The sequence below is a fragment of the Tympanuchus pallidicinctus genome, unplaced genomic scaffold (assembly GCF_026119805.1).
Source record: "Tympanuchus pallidicinctus isolate F22 unplaced genomic scaffold, pur_lepc_1.0 scaffold22, whole genome shotgun sequence".
Taxonomy (NCBI): Eukaryota; Metazoa; Chordata; class Aves; order Galliformes; family Phasianidae; genus Tympanuchus; species Tympanuchus pallidicinctus.
Genome location: NW_026294739.1, coordinates 31,774,880 through 31,791,140, shown reverse-complemented (window position 1 = coordinate 31,791,140; position 16,261 = coordinate 31,774,880). Strand labels below are relative to the sequence as shown.

The 16,261-nt window shown below is 36.4% G+C and overlaps 1 protein-coding gene across 5 annotated transcripts; it reads left to right on the top strand.

Annotated features, from left to right (window-relative positions):
• Positions 1-7: 7 nt before the first annotated feature.
• TERB1 (telomere repeat binding bouquet formation protein 1) lies at positions 8-15,099 on the top strand. 5 transcript variants are annotated; one of them, XM_052685873.1, is made up of 17 exons: positions 8-87; positions 1,102-1,166; positions 2,107-2,217; positions 2,409-2,537; positions 3,007-3,138; positions 3,588-3,648; positions 3,724-3,839; positions 4,579-4,734; positions 5,764-5,895; positions 6,505-6,630; positions 6,855-7,036; positions 7,766-8,106; positions 9,204-9,265; positions 10,228-10,320; positions 10,801-10,968; positions 11,444-11,521; positions 12,907-15,099. In XM_052685873.1, the coding sequence occupies exons 2-17, from the start codon at positions 1,133-1,135 to the stop codon at positions 13,095-13,097; spliced, it is 2,112 nt and encodes a 703-aa protein (XP_052541833.1). In that variant the 5' UTR covers positions 8-87; positions 1,102-1,132; the 3' UTR covers positions 13,098-15,099. The 5 variants fall into 5 exon arrangements, with proteins under 5 accessions (XP_052541833.1, XP_052541836.1, XP_052541834.1 ...); XM_052685876.1 differs by lacking the exon at positions 2,107-2,217 and having other exon boundaries at positions 11-87; positions 12,907-13,020; positions 14,850-15,099; XM_052685874.1 differs by having other exon boundaries at positions 59-1,166; positions 12,907-13,020; positions 14,850-15,099.
• Positions 15,100-16,261: the final 1,162 nt, after the last annotated feature.

The window sequence follows — 16,261 nt, the reverse complement described above, 5'->3', positions numbered from 1 at the left end:
GCGCGGGGCGGGGAGCGGGCGGTGCCGCCTCCATGGCGACAGATAGCTGAGCTGTAAATGGGCTGCGGGGCTGGCTGCTTTCGTCGGGTTGGCGCTGATATTTTTCAGAGCCGTTGCTCTACTTCGAGAGCGACAGCTAATCTGTTGTTGGGCTGGTTTTATTGCTGCTGAAAAGTTTCCACCTGCGGCTGGGCCATTGCTGCGAGCTTTGAGTCGGTGACTGCGACGCTCGCATCAGCCGTTCTTCGCGTGTGGGACTTGGAGCTCGGTTAAGGAAAAGGGCACGATCCGCCTGAGTGCGCTCGGGCTCCTGGGCCGCGGTTAGCTGCGGCTGCCCTTCGGCTCATCCCAGCACACCGCGGGTCGCGGCCTGGGATAAGCAGCAAGAGCTGCCAACGGGCCTTGGCTGCCGTTCTGCTTCCTGAGCGGGTGTAGCGCTGAGTGCTGCGCCCGGATCACGAGTGGAGTGCGCCAGGTTGATGTAGAAGCACTGCTGTGGGTATTTTCATTTTACATATTGTGTGTGACTCCAGTGAGCTAAGATAAAGTCTTAGTGTAGGAAATACTTCTCCTGCTCGTTACTGCCTTTGTTTTTGGTACTAAGAAAGCAGTGCAGTTTTGGCTTAGTGACGGTAGGAAGGAGGTGGTTTGTATTGGATGTCAGATGTGGTTATGTAACGTTATCTGGTGATCTCACTGCTTTTTGGCTGATGGCAGAATTGGCAGCCTGCTGTAAGCAAAATCTGAGGAGATTTACTGCAGTAAATGGCAGCACTGGGTATATTTGTTTTAATTGTAGGTGGGTTCTTTGAGCAATTCCACACTGCCATCGTAGGTCACTAGGTTGCTGCAAAACTAACTTTGAAAGCCATTGGCGTAACATAGTAACTATAAATACTGTCCATATGAAATAGAGCATTTCTAAAGGAAGGCTCTGCCATGCAAGGCTGTATTAAACTCTGTGTCAGATGATAGCATAAAATTTGAGAGCTGTAAAATTGTGTATTTTTAAATAGCAATAAAAAGTTATTTAACTTACACTCTGTACAATGCTACAGACACTGCTGATTTCAGCAAAAAGAAAATGCTTTTTCCTTGCAGTTGTGGAACAAGAACAGGGATGCAATAAAAAATGGAAAATCAAAAGGTGCAAAAACCACAATGTGGTAAGATACCTGAAATCATTTTCCTTTATTACCTAAATCTATTTTACAAAGCTTTAGTAGGTTGTGACAAGACTTTCCAGGGAGGGTGAACTGTTAGAGGGAAATGTTCTTTTTTCCTTGTCAGACTTTAAAATTCTTGCCTTGTTCAAATGATAAATACTGTTACCACAAAGTCACTTTCCTGCTAATATTTACCCATGTTTTTCTAGTATTGTAACTTTTTAAAGAAACCCACAGCTGTGCAGGTGCTTCAGATATACAGTATCTGCTGCTGCCAAGTTACTAAATAGTCATTAAATGAGTCATTACATTATAGCAGAAGTCTAAGAAACAAGTTATCATAACCATTTATCTCTTTGGGGTTGTATGTAGTTGCCCCTTTTCCCAAATGCTTTGTATTAACCTACTGACATAAGCACCTGAGTCAAGGTGCTGCCTCTTGTGCAAGTGATTCAGTCTTTAAATAAACACCAGGTAGCAAGCCTTGGCATCTAGCTTAATCCTCCTGGATTCTCTTGGTAATGCACTCAGATTATCATGACTCTGTATTATTCACTAAATATACTTAATGCATCTTGCAAGTGGAAAACATACTATTTAGTAACTTATATCCCATTTACTAACAATTATTGATATTTACAATAAGGTAACAGTGAAAGACCAGAAATATTAAAATGAGGCTGCCTTTTTTAGCAAAGCAGTGTTCAAATAACTAACTATAGGTCATGATCAAATCACTGTAGATAGGGATGTCTATAGTGGGATGTAGGTTATGCTTGCTATGTATAGATGTATAAAAGTGCTTTTCTTGTGTTTTTTTTTTTTTTTTTGTTAGATTACATATCCATGCTATGTTTTGGGGAAGTTTTACTTTAATACAAAATGAATTTATATGAAGAAAACATAACGCTTCATGTGAAACTTCCTTTTTTACGTTTAGATATGAAAACAGATTTGAACTTACTGCTTGAATGCCTTAAATACCAGATGGACTGCCCTTCATCCCAGAAAGAGGCTTTGATCACTATTTATTCAATTTGTCAACAAAATAGTAAGAACCATTTTTCCCTTGGAAACAACACAGCCATTTTCATTTGCAATGTATGTTAAGAAATTGTTTGTTACTGTGGGCAGAAAAAAAACATTAGCCAAAGGACATAAGACTGGAACTGTAACATCTTAAGATTTTCTTCTTGCACGGTAACGAAAATAAAATTAATTTTTTTTTCTTTCCTGTTATAGGTGAAGCTTGTGAATATTTACGAGAAATTGGTGGTTTGGGGTTTATAAATGATCTTGCAAAGTCAAGTGCTCATGGCATAGTGAAGGAAGCAGCTTTATTTACACTAGGAATCATAATAGAGAGTAATGGTAATAAACACTACTTCATGTATTTCCAAGTTGGCCATGATAATGTTATATTGTGCTTTGTCCCTATCTTTTTGCATCAAAAATCATGTTACAGAATAACAAGTTAATGTGAAAGGCAGCAAATGTGTTGCTATTTCACTGACCACCCCAAGATTTGAAGAAATGGGGTTAGGGTTAATATATCTGTCTCTATGGGATTTATGTAGCCAGCTTGTCTGTATGACAACAGGCAGCTCTGCTTCCTCATTAACAAATGTAATGACATGCAGACTGTTCCAAAGTTTGCCTGGGACTGAGGTAATTTAGAACTGATGGCAGGAGGAAGCCCTGAGTCCCTTTGTGGGCCTGTTTTGACTCTGCTCACCGTGTACTGGATACAACTGAGCATCTATTTACTGTATTAACAAACTAATTAATGACTGTGAATAGTTTGCTTTAGGAGTTAATGGTTTTTGTTTTCTGGTTTCAGTTTACTGCCAACAAACTTTGTGTTCTTCTGCATTATTTGAGGACCTCATTTCATTTTTAATGAATAAGGATTCTGGTGTGAACTTGAAAAGAATGTCTGTTTATGTCATCTTGGCACTGGTTTCAAATAATAGTAAGTGTTTTTTTGTTATAACACATATTTTACTCACATTTTCTTTTTATGTTTTCCAATGTGTGTGATGGAAATTTGGAACACTTAGTAATGTTTTTGTAAAATCAACTTATCAGGTTGCATGTAGATCAGACGTAGCTGTAGAATCATTTAGGTTGGGAGAGGTCATCCATGTAAGTAAAATAAATCTAAGTAAATTGTTGCTCACTGGGATTTCCTTAAATAGGAAAAAATATTGTAGTTTAACAACGTGATTATAGTTTTTAAAAAATTAAACCAGTGGTTTCTGACAATGTAGAAAAAGTTAAGCATAGAATAGAAATGCATTTGCCAATGTTTGTGTGATCCTCTGTTGAGAGGGTTGAATATGCTTAGGCAATGGAGGACTTAAATGCAAGTTAGATTTGACACTAAGATTTTGTTGCATTCTGCTATGTGTTCACTTTCAGAACTTGGCCAAACCTATGTCAGAGAAACAGGCTGCATTGATCTGCTGCTGCAGTTATTCAGGTAAACAAACAGCTGTTTTAAAGCAGGAAAAGCAATAGAGCAGTTAGGACTTGTTTTCTTTGTTTTCTTAAACAGAACAACTCTTTCCACACCTGAGCTGAATCTGTCAGATGAAAATACAAATAGCTGCTACCAGCTGTGGTGTTCAGTCTGTAGCACTCTCTGTGCCTGTGTTAACAATCCTCAGAATGGTAAGTGCTGCTGTTTAAAAACTGTGGTAAATTATAAGTTTTGTTCTCGTTTTTACTGTTCAGCTGAAATTGCACATTATGCTTGGATTTGAGGTTATTTGTTTTTACTTTCCCAGAAGCTAATCAAAAGATTTGCTGTTCAGTCTTTCCGTATGCAAAAGAGTGGCTAGAAAGTTGCATGGAGCCTGAGATAGTTCGTCCTATTTGTTCATTTGTTGGCCTCACGGTTGCAAATAACTGTAAGATAAAACTTTAAACGGCTTTTATTTTGTGCACTTCAATACTTAAATGTTTAATTCCCTATTTTTGTCAATTTCTGCAAGTTCTTTTGCTGCCCTTACGGCAATCACACTGAAAACTAGATTCATTGGCTTTTTCTTACACTGCACTGGCTGCCTAAAAATACAAACGGCCTCATTGGTTACAATTTAGAGAGGTCAGTAAAAACAGTTTGTGGAGCTTATTTTACAAATATGAGTGATTACTGCATCTTGGAAAACAGAATGTAGGTGGAACTTGGGCATAATGTTCACCGTTTATATGTATGTGTTTCATGTTAGGGCAATTATTGCATTTCTCAGGATGAACATAAATCCAACTTCAGTTCCTTTATGCGGGTGTAAATAATTAAAAAGTGCATGGAAAAATAGTGATGGCCTAATTAAGAAAATGCTAAAACAATTTGATACGATTTGAGACTTGTAGTATTTAAGTCACATTTTTTTCTGTTCTCACTAAGCCCCCGTGCAGAAATATTTTGTTTCTATTGGAGGATTGGACACCTTAGCTCAAGTCCTCCTCAAGCTGATGCGTGATGATTCCTGTCTGAGTCACCCTAGCAGGAAGCTTGCAATAGTAGTGACAAAGACTCTGGATGCCTGCATTGCTAATGACTGTGAGTGGAAAGACTGCTGCCACTTTCATATCTGATAATTCTAAAATGCATTTTATTCAACTCTAGTTTGAGAATGTGGTATGAATGGATATAAAAGGCAATTAAGTATATCCAGATCCAGTTTGTATTGCAGAGTCTATCAAATTCAAGTTGCTAGTGGGAATGGTTCTGTTAATCTGAGGTGGGATAGTGAAATAAATATTAGAAAATTTACACTGAGAACAAAATTAAATTGCTGGTGCTAGTTGAACTGGAAATGTGGTAACCTTGGATCCTGGAGTTAGAGCTGTGCTTCTGCAGGCCTGTGTCTGTACTAAGAAGCTGCACAAGCTCAAGCACGGAGCGACATAAATGAGAAATGTGAATATAGTTCCTGTTGTGTCTGCAAAGCATCCTTACGTTGATTTACCATCTGAATGGTGATAGCTCAATGAGGTCTTTGTGTATTCCATCAGAAGGCTTTGTGAAATGAGTCTGAGTCAGAGTGGCCATGATTTAGTGTATTTCATGCTTCTATCTCAAGTGCTCTGACTAAAGTTTCAAAGACCTTAAGAGAATATACCTGCACTGGTTTTGGGCCTAGTTTACAAGAAGTTGGTATGTGACTGGATTAGGTTTCAGCATGCACATAGTAGCAGTGCTGTTCCCAGTTTCTAGTAAAGAGGGAACATCTTGCTGAAACATTCCTAGCTCCTTTTGTAGCAGTTCGGTTTTGGAACCAATGAAGGATGAGGAAAAACTCAGCAGAGGTGTACAAAACTTGCACATTGCAAAACTCTCATTTGTCAGATCGACCACATCTCTACTGAGTACAATTCAGAGGAAAGGGCAGTGCTGGTTATGAGGAATAGCACACATGGAATTACTGCACCAGCAGAGGTGTGGTAATTCAAACTGTTGAAATGAAAGTGAGACAGAAGTGGGACTGCTTTTGGAGGTCTGCTGACAGTGCCTTTGAACATCATATTTGAATGCTGCCTGTTTGTTTATTATCTGATAGATTTCTTTAAATTATTTTCAACATGATAGCTGCCATGGCTGTTGTTTTGGCGAAGTATCACACTGTGTCAGAACTGCTGAACCTACTGTCTAATGACACTCTGGATACGGGAGAAAAAATGAGTGTTATTCTAACAATTGGACACTGTACTGAAGTCTCTGGTAAGATTTTCTTCTTCTTTTTGACATATTTTTACTGAATTCTCATACATCAGCTACTTTAATGGTATCATTTCATCAAATTTGGTAACCTGAGGGAATATTCTATTAAATAATGTAATTTAATATTCAGAAAAGTTTACTTTCACCTCTAAACTTTAAGACCTGTTAACTCATAGTATGTTTGAGAAAAGTAAGCTATTATGTAAGAATTCAGAGCTGGTTTTAGGGATCACAGGGTAAAATTCATCTGAAAAATTCTACAATTCATTCAGACCAGAGGTCAAGAAATTCAAAGCATAATTCAAATATTTTAGACCACAACTAAATGGGTACAAATGTCTGGTGTGTGATTTGACTTAGTCCTTCGTCATGTTTCTTACAGCAGTTCTGAACTGTGATCAAAGCATCCGATGTGATGTAGAGTGCTTCTGCTGCAGCCTGGGTGACAAGATCATTACAGCATGCTTGTATTCTTAATAAGAATCTTTTACAATTAGTTGTTTTAGAATTTCCCTGGAGGTTACTGGTTTTTGTTTCTAAAACTGCTTGTCAGATTAAGCGTGTATGAGGTTGGAACGAACTGATTTTCATTATAACTTCCTATTTTAGAAGAAAACCAGTGTGAACTGCTCAAGAACAATGGTCTTCCACTTATGATTCAGGTACTAACTGAGTCTCAGGATGAGGAACTACACAAAGCTGCTACTTTTGTGCTGCAGAACTGCAAGCAAATGAGTAAGCTTACTGTTAGTGCTTGAAAAATCAGAGAGATGGTTTCTGTATTTAAGTTCTCTGAACTTTCTAGATTATTTTAAGTATAAAAGCTTTGTGTTCTTTGTACTCAAAGATATTTATTTTCTGCATGAAAGTTGTATGTTGCCACCATACAATAATTATTTTATAATTTTATTATAAATTATAAAATATTTGTTAAATAATTTTAATTTTGTTTTATACAGCTAAACAATTGTCCTTGAAAATAAATGAGAAGTCCCTAAGTGTGAAGAATGCAGAAGAGCTGGAGGTGGACATGCAAATCAGAGAAAGAAATCAACGAAACTACTGGAAGAAAGCAAAAGACATTCTGCACAGAATAAACTTGATTGAAAAAGAACATGAGGAGATTAGCACGTTTATGGAGGTAAGGTAAAACTACAGATTTTCTCAGTGTAAGGAGCTATAGGAAATAAACCATTAAGATAATTTCATTGTGAGCTAGGACATGAGAGAACATTGGATGTATGAGAAACTACAACCTGCAGCTTTTGCTGTTATTGCACATAATGCATACTTAGAAATACGAACTTAGAAGTGTGCAGTGCAATCAGGAAATGCAAGCATTTGTATTCTTGTGAGCTATTTTAGTTGATTGTAAAATCAGATTTTCTATGAAGTTGAGATCATTTAGGTTGGAAAAGCAACAGCTCGATTTTCTTGTAATTGCTGATCATTTTTATTTGTAATCTTAATATCTGCATGCTTGAAATGTCCATGATTGTACTGTTGTGACAGGATAGCTAATGGACAGATGTGATTACAGAATATAATATTGTTATCCCATATTTTCTTTGTGCCGTGTAACTACCATGGAACATGGTATTTTTGATTGTGGAGTAGCAATTTTTGTGTTACTTGGCTGGATCTTGAGGTAATCTTAGACTTTTCAAGTGATGTGTATTAGTAGCAAATTATTTCAGCCTGGTACTATGACTTAATAACTGCCCTTCAACTCTTTTGGTAGCTGTGCTGTTTTGTTGGCTCTCAATCAGTCAGGAGTTAAACTGATGTATTTTAGTTAATCTTGTTAATAGGTTTATTCAGCATTTTTAATAGAGCTTGTTTAGTCATTAACAAATGCTTTTCAATTAAGGAAGGAGTGGAAGGAAGACCGTTTGACAGGAGTTCATGGGATTTTGATGCTTCAGTGCTGGCTTCTGAAGTGAATCCCAGTGATACAAAAGCATGTCTAGAAAGAACGTGCAAAGAATTACGTGGTCCACAGTTAACTTCTAAGTTGGATGACGGAGTTCTTGCTCTAGCTGCAAATTCTTCTGCACTGACTGAGAATCCAGTGAATGCTTCTGCTAGAAAAAGTAAACAGAGTGATATTCCACGTTCAGTTTATGCAATGCAGTCAGACACTGCAATTCAAAGTCGTAGTGTAAATGAAAAAACAGCAGGTGAAAAAAGTCAGTCTGTTCTTCAGCTAAGGTAGGTATCTTGCATCAAACCAAAATTAGTAAGTTGCTCTTGATTATCATTTCCTAATTGAATGTCAGCCTTTTCAATTATTGCTTCCTAGCCTGGTCTTTTGCTACAAGTGAAAAGCTGTAAAGGTTTGTTGTCCAGCAGGAAAATATTCTATGCAAGTGTTTTTGACATCAGAAACCAAAGATTATAGAGTCCGTAGTACCATCATCTGTAAAGTCCTTTTTTCTCTTAATGATAGGATTCTGATGGTGAGTATGGAGAGCCTGTAACAGGCCACATTCCAATGCCTTAAGCCTAGTGGTGAAAAAGCATCCATAGATTGTGGCCTTCAAATTCTCACGTTTGATTAGATGAGGAATTGACCTGTTGGTGTGGATGAAACCAAAATACTTCTGTCATGTGCATTTACAAGGAGAACTGCAGTTACAGACCAGTTCTGCAAGAATTTGCATTTTAATGTCTGTGAATTAAGAAGAAAATTTTGGTTTTCTTATGCTTCTCTTCCTTCCTTGCTCTTCCTCCATTCCTCTGCTAAGTGGGAAGAAAAAGATGTGTACAGTTACTTTGCTGTTCTCTTGCTTTGCCCGCTTGTCTCACAGAATGCCTGCTTTCCTGTTTTCCTTCTCACGGTCATCTTTCTTACTGATAAAGAAAAAATTAATGACAATTTGCAAGAGTAATTGTGGTACCATGGCAACATGTTGGTTGCATAAAAGTAATTGCTACACTGTGTGCAAACTGTAGCATTCTGCCAACTGTGGAAGTTTAATGTGTACTAAAATGTGACATAAACCAGGATTGAAAATGACTCTGGAAACCAGCACTTGGAAAATGCTGTATTCCTGATGTGGGAGCAGGCGTGCTGAGCAGCACTGCAAGGAATGCTGATATCAGGCACTTGGTAATATGCTGCATGCTTCTTGCTATGTAACTTGTAACTTATGGGACAAATAGCATAGGTAATACATAGAATTGTTTTGTTTTTAGAATTTTCTTTGATTTTTGTTTAGTGTGGTTTTTGTTTTGTCTCCAAAATTTGTGTATTAATGTATAGTTAAATGTGTTTTAAAATTTGTTCACATTGTTAATCTTTGTAGGAAAAGCTTACTTCAACAACCAGGGAAGACTATTAAGCATATGAAATGGGCAGGCATACCAGGTACATGTAGCTAAATGTATTCTTATTTTTAGATAATTTTGTTCTTAACTTTTAATGCTTGCTTTTATCACTACTTTTTATCAGGTATAAAATCTAATTAGATGACAAAATACATTATGTATATTCTGTAACTGTTAGAGTAATTTTGGAATTCTATATTGCACACAATTTTACCAGGAGAGTTTGTTCTGCTTTTATTGTAATACTTTTTTTCCTTTCTTTTTTAACTATTCAAATGAATGTCTTACAGATAAATACTTAAAGTCAAGTCTGAACGCAACCTGTACTGAAAAGTATAAGCCCTTAATAGAAAATGTGCAGGGGAACTGCTTTTGTACTGTGCTTGTAAGAGCAAGGGTAGAACCTACCTGTGGGAGTGATTTCTGCCTGAAGCTCTCCATGCTGAATGCTTGTAGGATGAGGTTTTTCAGATTTGCACTGATCTTCTTTCTCTGGGGTATTTATTTCAGAATTAGGATCTGGTCAGTCAAATCCTTACTCGTAATGTAGTTTACCATTAATTTATAAAACCATTCATGAGTTTACTGTTTGCCAAAATGGCAGCTTTACAAGGCTCCAAGCTGATCTCCACGTACAGTTATTTAGATAGAGAAAAGCATTATTCCATTATATCACACTTTGAGCATCTGATTCTAAATATTGATAATGTTCATATGACTTCATTAAGCAGTGTAAGTTTACAGGTCTATTTCAGTCTGTTCAAGTTCAAGCGATGTGCTTCATTAGGAAATTAAATGTAATTATTCTGGATGTACGACAGTGTCAATGTGCCCATTGAACAGAAATGTCTAAAGTTAAAGTTTTCTGCTGTTATGCCAATTAAACTTTCCTAGTCATCTACTAATAGAAAATACAACTGAACATTGGTATGCTCATGTGTGATTTCCACAGAAAAAGATAGCTTGCATTTTCTTCCTAATGTTTTTTTCTTCCTACTTTAGACCAACATTCATTGTACTCAGAGATAACCAAGGAAGAAAAAATTAATTTGATTACAACTGCATCCCTTAAAATGACAGACTTGCTGTGTTTGGGTAAGTATCTCAGGTCTTTCTTTGCTAAGTTCAGAAAAGAAGAATTAAAGAACCAGCAATTCAGCAAGTAAACTTGGCATTACATAAATTACTTATTCTGTAATTTTATCTGCTTCCTTTCCTTTTTCTGCGTTTAAAATAAAACAAATGTTGACATAGAGCTAACCTATTCCAATTTTGTTTAATATGTCTTTCCTCAAGCTTAGAAGAGCATATTGTAGCTACAAGAATACTTAGGAGCAGCTGTTTTCTTTTTCTCTTTTTGGAAAGAAGGAGGGGAAAAAATGGAGCCCTGTTCAGTTTATTTTTGTATTCATCTAGCTAAGCCTCTAACTATTATGCAGTTCTTTTTTTTTCCTGCCTTACTGCTGTTGAGTGCAGACAATTCTGAGACGTGTAATGAAACTTGGACATTAACTGTAGATCACAGACAGCAAAATTCTGGATTTTACGATGACTACCATCCCTATTTTCTTCTAGGCTGTACAACAACAGGACTGTCTTTCAATAGCAGAACTTTTAGTAAGATGTTGCAAACTTGTCCATACCTGTGTGGCCGTCATAGAGTCATTCTGGAAGCTGAAGAAAGATATAAAAAGAAACTTCAGAAATCATGTGGCTCTAACAGAAGACATGCAGCTTATGAGAGTAATTTGTTTTTTACTAACTGTCCTAATTCTTTTAAACTGCATTTTGAGTTCCAGACTTGTTTAGCCTGATTCTGATCATGCTGCTCTTGTAAGCTCACTTGTTTTGTATGATTTACCAGTAATCCTGCCAAATGAGGTTGGAGCTAGTCACTTCTGTTTTGACTTGGTGTTTTTGAATCTTGTACTTGCAATGAAGATTCACCACTGCTTCAAGCAACGCTGCCAGAGTTTGTCAAATATTATTAATAGAAGAGAGTATATGAAGCTGAAATAAATGTGAATGGATGAACCTTGTAAGAAGCTTGTTTCATTCTAGTATAAACTGGCAAAGGATGTAAGAGGCCTATAGTTATTAATCATAATTTTAATTAAAAGTACATCTGCTATTTTATGGTTTGAAAGAGGCATTTGAAAACAAAAAACAAAAAACAGTTTTCTGGCATTTTTAATGGTGTCCCATTTGATCTTTCTAGAGATAGTGCTGACTCCAGTGAAGAAAGGAAAACTGCTAGTAGAGACATCTTTAAAGAGCAAACAGGATAATTTCCAAAGTAAGGCCTTAACTTGGAAGTTAGTGCAAAAAAACCACTTATTGTCTGAATAATTCTCTTCCAGGGCTTCACCACGAGAGCTTGTGGGTAGGAGTTATAATAAAGTTCTGTGGGTGCTGTCATAAAGCTGTCAGACAATGTATGTTCTATAATTGTGAAACTATTATACTACTTAACAATTAAGTTTTCTGGTACATTGTTGAATCCTGCTAGGATTTCTTTTGTGCCACCTGCTATTTTTTTGTTTTGTTTTGGTGCTTAAGGTGTGGAAAGGTAGTGGAATCAGAGCACAGTGCATCTGTCTGCTCTTGGATTCGACATAATTCTATTGTACCGTTATAGCTGTGTTATCCTATCATACCTGCTTTTGTTCCTTCTTGGAATTCTGACAGGCACTTGAGTTTCTATGTGCTACATAGCTAGATGTGTAAAACTTCAATTATGCAACAATACTGGAACAAGTGTCGGAAAAGTATCAGAAAGCAAACTATTAGAAAATTAAGTAAATAAGGTATTTTTTACCTGTCCTGCATTATGAGGGGTTGAGTAAGATGTTAATGACAAATGGAGATAGACAAGTGAGGATAAGTTCCGTCAGTTGCCCCTTTAAAAAAAAAAACAAAAACCAAAACCTGGTTATCTTGATAATGCACAACAACTGTTCATTTATAAATAGTGGAGTATGTATCTTTTGAAATACTCTGTAGCACAGTGAAAAGTAAGTTTATTAACTCTTTTCATTACTCTGCAGATATTATACGTCATTCACAAGGACTTTTCTTTAGAATCTGGTGATTCTGGGTACATGCAGAGCTTTGCCTACAATCATGAAATAATACGTTCATAGAGTAATAACCAGTACTGTCTCTTAGCATGGATGACTGGAAGTTGTAACACAGGCTAAAGCAGCTCTCTAAATCAGTACTTAAATTTTTGAATATTCATATTACTTTTTAAAAAAACAAAACAAAACAAACATTCCCATTTTGAAAAAATCAGCCCACCCATCAGGGATTCCTTTTTAGTGATCTCTTTCCAGAACTTCTGTTTACTTCATTATTTAATTTCTGGTAATGGCTAGTGGATGATTTGTATTTTTTTGAATCAGATTCAAAACCAACTAATTTGGCTATGATGCTCATGAGAATTTTAAAAAGCTTTTCTGAAAAGAACCGTTTATTTCATCTAAGAACCCATTGCACCAATATATTACTTCTAGCAATTAAACATTTTCTGAAGTTAATTGGATTTTTCAGTCTTTCCTCAAAAGCCAGGTGGTAACATGGCTCAGAAGATATTGTAAGTTTTAGTTCCTGAAATGTTACCTGTGTGTTGCTGCTCCGTTTTTTTGAAAGTAAAATACATAATGTTTTGTTGTTTTTAAGGTATTCTTTTGACTCCAATTAGAAAAAGCAAACCCAATACTTTGAATAGATATCAGCATAATAAAAATACTCGGTTATCTGAAGAATATAACTTGCAACCAACGTGTGAAAAATGTGAGTATCGCCAGAAAATTAGTTCTGTAACAAGAATAGCTGAAAGATCAGGTTTTACCTTTAGTTCAGGGCACTGAAAAAAGTGTCCGTGCTTGCTGCTTGGAGACAAATGGCTGAGGATTTTAATAGATATTCTTGTAACTTCAATCATAAGATTACTTAAGCTTATTTTAACTTAAATCCTATTGTTTTGCTACTTGCCTCCAGTACCTAACTAATTCAGACATGTTAATGCCAATAATGAGAAAAAGATCTAATGAGAAATAGATATTAGTAATAAGGCAACATGTGCGTATCCATGTTCATTAGAGGCAATGTTCCTTCCCAGCACAAGAGTCAGGCTTACAGTCGAGTTCAGTAAGTTCAAAGTGACCAAGGGTTGGCCTTCACAGTTTCATAGCCTTCCAAAAAAGGCAAGATGCAAACTTGGAGAGAAAGAGGGTGTGAAAGAAATGTGCAGCCATGAATGCCAACAGTTAAAAGAAAATTGTCTATGTTCACTTGATGAAGATGAGGTTACCTGTGTGCAGCCTTATACACTTGTCTTTATCTTTGTAAAATCACTGAAAACTGTGTAATTCCATTTGAAGTCACCTTTAACAGGAGCCCAATACCTAAGTGAACCATATTAAATACAGATCTTTCCCTGCTGATTCTACTGCAGTCATATGGCATATCCCTGAAACAAGTTAACTATTTTTCTATTGTTAGCTATTTTCAAATAATGGAACTTTCACAAGCAATGGAAATGGAAGTATGCTTATATCCTGAGCTTGTGAAAGTTGGCACAGTATAGAAATGGTACACACCTAAAAGAAATAGCTGTCCTGACTGGAAAACAAATACTGAGAGTGTAAGTTATGTAAGCGCAACAAAAATGCAGCATTTTTCTGTGACATTTACCTTTGAGTAAATGGGTGACAGTGAAGAAAAGGCTGAACATAGCATGTTTGAAAAATGTCATTGTATTGACGGTTTGCTGGCAACACAATTCTCAATTAGTTCTGAACAATAATGCATTCCTTCTAATGTGAAATACTACGTAAGTTGACATGATTTTTAATTACACCAAAATAAATACAGAACAGTGAGAAATGTTACCTGGATATAAACACAAGAGCTTTAAACAAGAGAAGAACCTGAAAAAATCTCACAGATGAAGAAATTAATGATATTTTAAAGAGAGTAAAATAAATGGGTAATCACTGGAATTTGATTTTTGTGGTGCTATGCATTTCACAAAGGATGAACAAATGCTTATCTTTCTGAGAAATACAACAGGTTACAAGTAAATGTCAAACTTCCTCATATCATATGCAAATCATATGCACTATCAGGTCATTTTTTGAGCTTTTGTTCCTGATTCGCTTGCAAAGAAACATGGGATGAAAAATTGGCAACCTGTGAGCTGATCTTTGTGCCATTTCACTGCTGTGCACACTGAGGTTTTGAATGGTCTCTGTAAACTAATCAGTTTTTATGCTAATGGAGAACTAAACTGGGAGGCATTAGAGTGGCACCTGATAGGGTACAAAGGGTTTCAGCTGAGGGCTGGATTAATACCCGTGTTTGCTAGGAAGTGGATATGTTCTTGGTTCAGTCAATTGGTGAGGGTCTGTGAGATTTTCTGTTGTAGTTTTTGCTTTGTTGCATGTGTATGCTTCTTACACAGAGGTGTGGTTTATGGATGGAGTAGGTAATGTTACTGCTGTACTCTCAGTAAATGTGGGGGGTTGGTGGCAACCATTTATACTCTGAAATCTTTTCTAAAAATTGTACTGTGTTTTGTGATAATGGTTGTCTTGATATTTTTATCTCCCATCTTGCAGGAACAAGAAAAACAAGGATCATCATCAAAGTCTTTCAAGAGAATTTTGGATTTTAATACATGAAGTTGAAGAGCAGCATTGTTAACAGTGAGGTACAGTTACTACAATTCCAACTTTTAGAGAATGAGTTTAGATGAGTTCAGACCCATGTTTTGCACTGCTAACATTCATAACAATTGTTATGCTTTGCAGATTTCAGTTAAACTGTAAGTTTTTCTAGCACCAATAAAGCTTTTACCAGTAAAAGTTACTTTTAGTTTTTAAAAATGTAAACTTCTTTGTAAACTTTTGATCGTGACAATTAATTTGGCTTTGTCTGAGCATTTTTAGTTTGCTTCATCCCATTTGCAAGAAAAGGCTTATTGCCAAAATGCTAGAAGCTGGAAAGAAGCAGTGTTCTGACTTCCTCTTCATCAGTGAAATTAGCAGCTGAAAGACTTTGTCATGGGTTTGGTGTGTATGGGAAATATAGGGTACACTGTCAGATGTGTAGGAGAGATGCAGCCAGATCAGCAATTCAAATTAATGGAAACGCTTGAGTGAGCGTGGAGGTGATAAAAAAAAAAACAAACAAACAACTTTCTAATGATATCGAAACATTTATGATACCAAGTACTGAATTGGAGAATGCAATTTGTTACTCAAGTAATCTACATACTAGTGGAATTTCTGTACACAAGATTGGGTACTTTTAGAGAGGACAGTGGTAGAACAATCTTTTCTATTCTTATCTGCAAATAATTTTGTGTGAGACAAGATATATCTGTGGCAGAAAACACTAAAGGTATGTTTGAAAACTGCTCAGTATAGTGGATGAATCTTAAATGGGTACAAGTAAATGATAATGCAGGGCTTGTGAAAATGGCAGAACTTAAAGGTGGAACATTTAGTATGTGGTTTATTTGCAGTATTTCTTGACTAGTTTAGATGACTTGGATGATATTTGTGGACCTACATAAAATACTGCAGCTGTGAATGACGCACAGTGTAACTACTGGTAAATTTGATTTCATTTTATGGTGGGACTTCTTTGCTTGTTGTTCAAGTTGGTGAGCAGAACCACTGTTTCTGTTAAGTTCATAATATTTACTTAATCTTTTGGGAAAGCCTTTGTGACTTGTTTTTCTTTTTTTCCATGATAGCCTTATTATTTGAATTCTGTTAGTATAGAATGGCAAAAATGTAGTTACTTTGCTGTGGGCTTCCACAGCGATGTAGCTCAAGTGCTTAAAAACAAACCTGAAGAGGAAGCATCAGATGATGCTAATATAATAAATACGTCTTTTAATGGTTTTCATCTTTGGCACTTCCTTTTTCTTACTCAAATGCTCAGGCAGCGGTAAAAATGCCTCGAGTCTGTCTTGTCCATCCTCTTTACTCGAGCTGTGCAAGAAGGGGGCTGTGAACGTCCC

What these genes read in the sequence shown, in the direction of transcription:
- TERB1 (XM_052685873.1), top strand. Translation starts at nt 1,133, where the DNA reads ATGGAAAATCAAAAGGTGCAAAAACCACAATGTG. An exon ending in GAAATGGGCAGGCATACCAG is followed by an intron (nt 9,266 to 10,227) that starts GTACATGTAGCT and finishes TTCCTACTTTAG; the next exon opens with ACCAACATTCATTGTACTCA. An exon ending in CAAACAGGATAATTTCCAAA is followed by an intron (nt 11,522 to 12,906) that starts GTAAGGCCTTAA and finishes GTTGTTTTTAAG; the next exon opens with GTATTCTTTTGACTCCAATT.